The sequence below is a fragment of the Neomonachus schauinslandi genome, chromosome X, assembly GCF_002201575.2.
Source record: "Neomonachus schauinslandi chromosome X, ASM220157v2, whole genome shotgun sequence".
NCBI classification, from domain to species: Eukaryota; Metazoa; Chordata; class Mammalia; order Carnivora; family Phocidae; genus Neomonachus; species Neomonachus schauinslandi.
In genome coordinates, this window is record NC_058419.1 from 126,432,110 (window position 1) to 126,434,902 (window position 2,793).

Here is a 2,793-nt window from a genome sequence, read left to right on the forward strand (position 1 = left end):
TGTGCTCACTCTGGGAGGTGCAGGTGTCCTTGCTCTGGGCTGTGCAGTTGTCCTCGCTCTGGGCTGTGTGGGAGTCTTGGCTCTGTGCTTGCTCTGGGCTGTGCAGGTGTCCTGGCTCTGTGCTGTGCAGGTGTGCTCGCTCTGCGCTGTGCAGGTGTGCTTCCTCTGGGCTGTGCAGCTGTGCTCGCTCTGGGCTGTGCAGGTGTGCTCGCTTTGGGAGGTGCAGGTGTCCATGCTGTGGGCTGTGCAGGTGTGCTCACTCTGAGGGGTACGGGTGTCCTTGCTCTCAGCCCACTGCTTGGAGCCACCCCGTTTGCTCTGCATGACCAGTCACTACAGTCTGGTCCATGTTCCCTACACGGCAGTTACGTGGGGTAGACTCTTCAGCATCTACACAGCCTTGTGTTCTTGTTGTGTTAACCTACAGGACGTTTTTCCTTCCCTGTGTTCTGTGACATTCTGTTTTACGTATACTGTATTCTACCTTACTTGCTCGACACGTTACCTTTTGCGGTTAGTTACTCTAGCTTACGCTACATTGTACCTTTTGCGGTTAGTTACTCTAGCTTACGCTACATTGTACCTTATCCACTTTGCTGGTGACATTTTACCCTGTCGGCTTACGTTCTCTGTTATCTGACTGACGTAATTTCCGTTCTCTCCTACATTATCTACATTATCTACGTTGTGTAGAAGGGCAGGAAAGCTATAAAATCCTGAATACTCCTCCCCCCACCCCTATTTGTGGAACGGAAGCATCAGAGGACTCTTTGTGCTTGATTTTCTCAAGTGTTAAGTGCCGGGAGGGAGGGTGCTGTGCGCAGACCCCTTTGTGTTTGGCATGGTTTCAGGGAGAAAGCAGCTGCTTTGGCTGCATCTGGGCTCGTGGGGGCCAGCAGAGATCTGGAGCGAGCTCCGTAACAGGTTCTCTGGTGTCCTGGACGGACTTCACTTCTGTGCAGAGCGCCTCCTCTCATCCCTCCCCGTGTCGGCCATCTGGAGAGCGCCTGTCGCCCCCACCCCCAGAACTAGAGGCGCCGTCCCCAGATGTCTCCTTGCGGACCTGTTTACGCGCTTGTCCCTCTGGGCTGAGCCACAAGACAGGGTCACCGTGCGTGCAGGGAGCTGCGTCTGGCACTCCCACCCTCCCACCGGCAGCTCAGCCACAACAGCTCCGGCCGGAGTGGCTCCTGCCTGCATGGCCAGGGGCCTGTGGGGAGGAGCGGAGCCCGGCCGCCTCCCCCACCCTGCAGCCATGTGCCCTCCTCAGCCTGTGGAATGCGCCCGGCCCAGGGCCGGCCCCCAGAGCGCCCGGCCGGCCACGCATGGAGCGCGCTGAGCCGGGCCACCCAGACTGTCCCGCCGGGCCCAGCTGCCACCGCGAGCCTGCCGGCCCCGGCCCGGCCCAGCCCCGAGAGCGCGAGCGCGAGCACAGTGCCTGGCCTGGCCCCCGGCGGCCCATGCGGCCCGACATGCGGCTCCGGGAGCTGTCCCTGCGCCAGGACCCGGATCTCAGGCAGGAGCTCGCCTCTCTGGCCCGCGGCTGTGACTTCGTGCTGCCCTCCCGCTTTAAGAAGAGGCTCCAGGCCTTCCAGCAGGTCCAGGTGGGGCCGGCTTGCGTCTCGTGTGGTGTGCGTCTCCTGCGAGGCTCCCCTGTGGCCCCTGCTGAGGTCCCGACTGGGGGGAGGGCTGCTCGTACTCCCGGGGTCCCCACCTGCGTGCGTCCCTCCCAGGACAGATGGGGGGGCTGCTCGAACTCCCGGGGTCCCCACCTGCACTCGTTCCATCCGTCGCTCGAACTCCCGGGGTCCCCACCTGCACATGTCCCTCCTGGGACAGATTGAGGGGGCTGCTCGTACTTCCGGGGCCCCCACCTGCCCTCGTCTCCCCATCTGTCGCTCAGGGTCCCCACCTGCCCTCGTCCCCCCATCCGTCGCTTGGGGTCCCCACCTGCACTCGTGCCCCGCCCCCCGAACGGCAGTGTCGTGATTGTAGGGAGCAGGTGTCCCGTGAGGCGCTGGAGTGTCAGGGAAAGCCTTCCGTAAGGAAGCCCCGGCTTCCCTCCCTGTGGTTTTAGCGATGGAACCGTGGGTCAGGAAGCTGCAGGGGGGCCTGTGATCTAGTGGCTCTCCCCAGCGCGAGACGGTTCAGCAGAGACAATTCAGCAGAGACGGTTCAGCTGGTAGCTTGAACCTCAGTCGTCAACATCGGGGGCTTTCACCCTCGTGAATGGAGGGAAGCTTCCCCATGGCCGTGCAAGCGGCTGCGTTCCCTGCTCTCGCTGCCGTGCTTTGTGAGCGCTGTGTGGACATGCTCAGAGCCCACGGCAGCGACCGGGGACACCTGGGTGGTGGTGGTCACGGATTGGCCTGTGGACTCTGTGGTGATTCTCATGAGCTCGCTGGCACCTGGCTTTACGTCTCCGTGTGTGTGTGTGTGTGTGTGTCTGTCTGTCTGTCTGTCTGTCTTGTCGGTGGTTTAAGGGGACCGTGTCCTTGAAAAGGCTGAGACTTCCCGTGAGCTCCCGAGTCATTCAGGTTTCTCTGCGGCCACTGGCCCTCCACCCGCCCCCTAGTGCTCGGGTGCAGGGGGACACAGGCCATGGGGACTGGACGGGGATGGGGGAGACGGGACGGGGGACTGGACGGGGATGGGGGACACGGACAGGGGAGACGGGCCATGGGGACTGGATGGGGACGGGGGAGACAGGACATGGGGACTGGATGGGGACGGGGGACACAGGACGGGGGACTGGATGGGGACGGGGGAGACAGGACATGGGGACTGGATGGG

The 2,793-nt window shown here is 62.8% G+C and overlaps 1 protein-coding gene across 1 annotated transcript in view; it reads left to right on the forward strand.

Moving 5' to 3' along the window:
* PPP2R3B (protein phosphatase 2 regulatory subunit B''beta) overlaps positions 1–2,793 on the forward strand; it is a 24,865-nt gene that overhangs the window by 10,261 nt on the left and 11,811 nt on the right. The window contains exon 2 of the mRNA XM_044911641.1: positions 1,159–1,604. Within this exon, the coding sequence (XP_044767576.1) occupies positions 1,159–1,604 (446 nt within the window). The remainder of the gene's footprint in view (positions 1–1,158; positions 1,605–2,793) is intronic.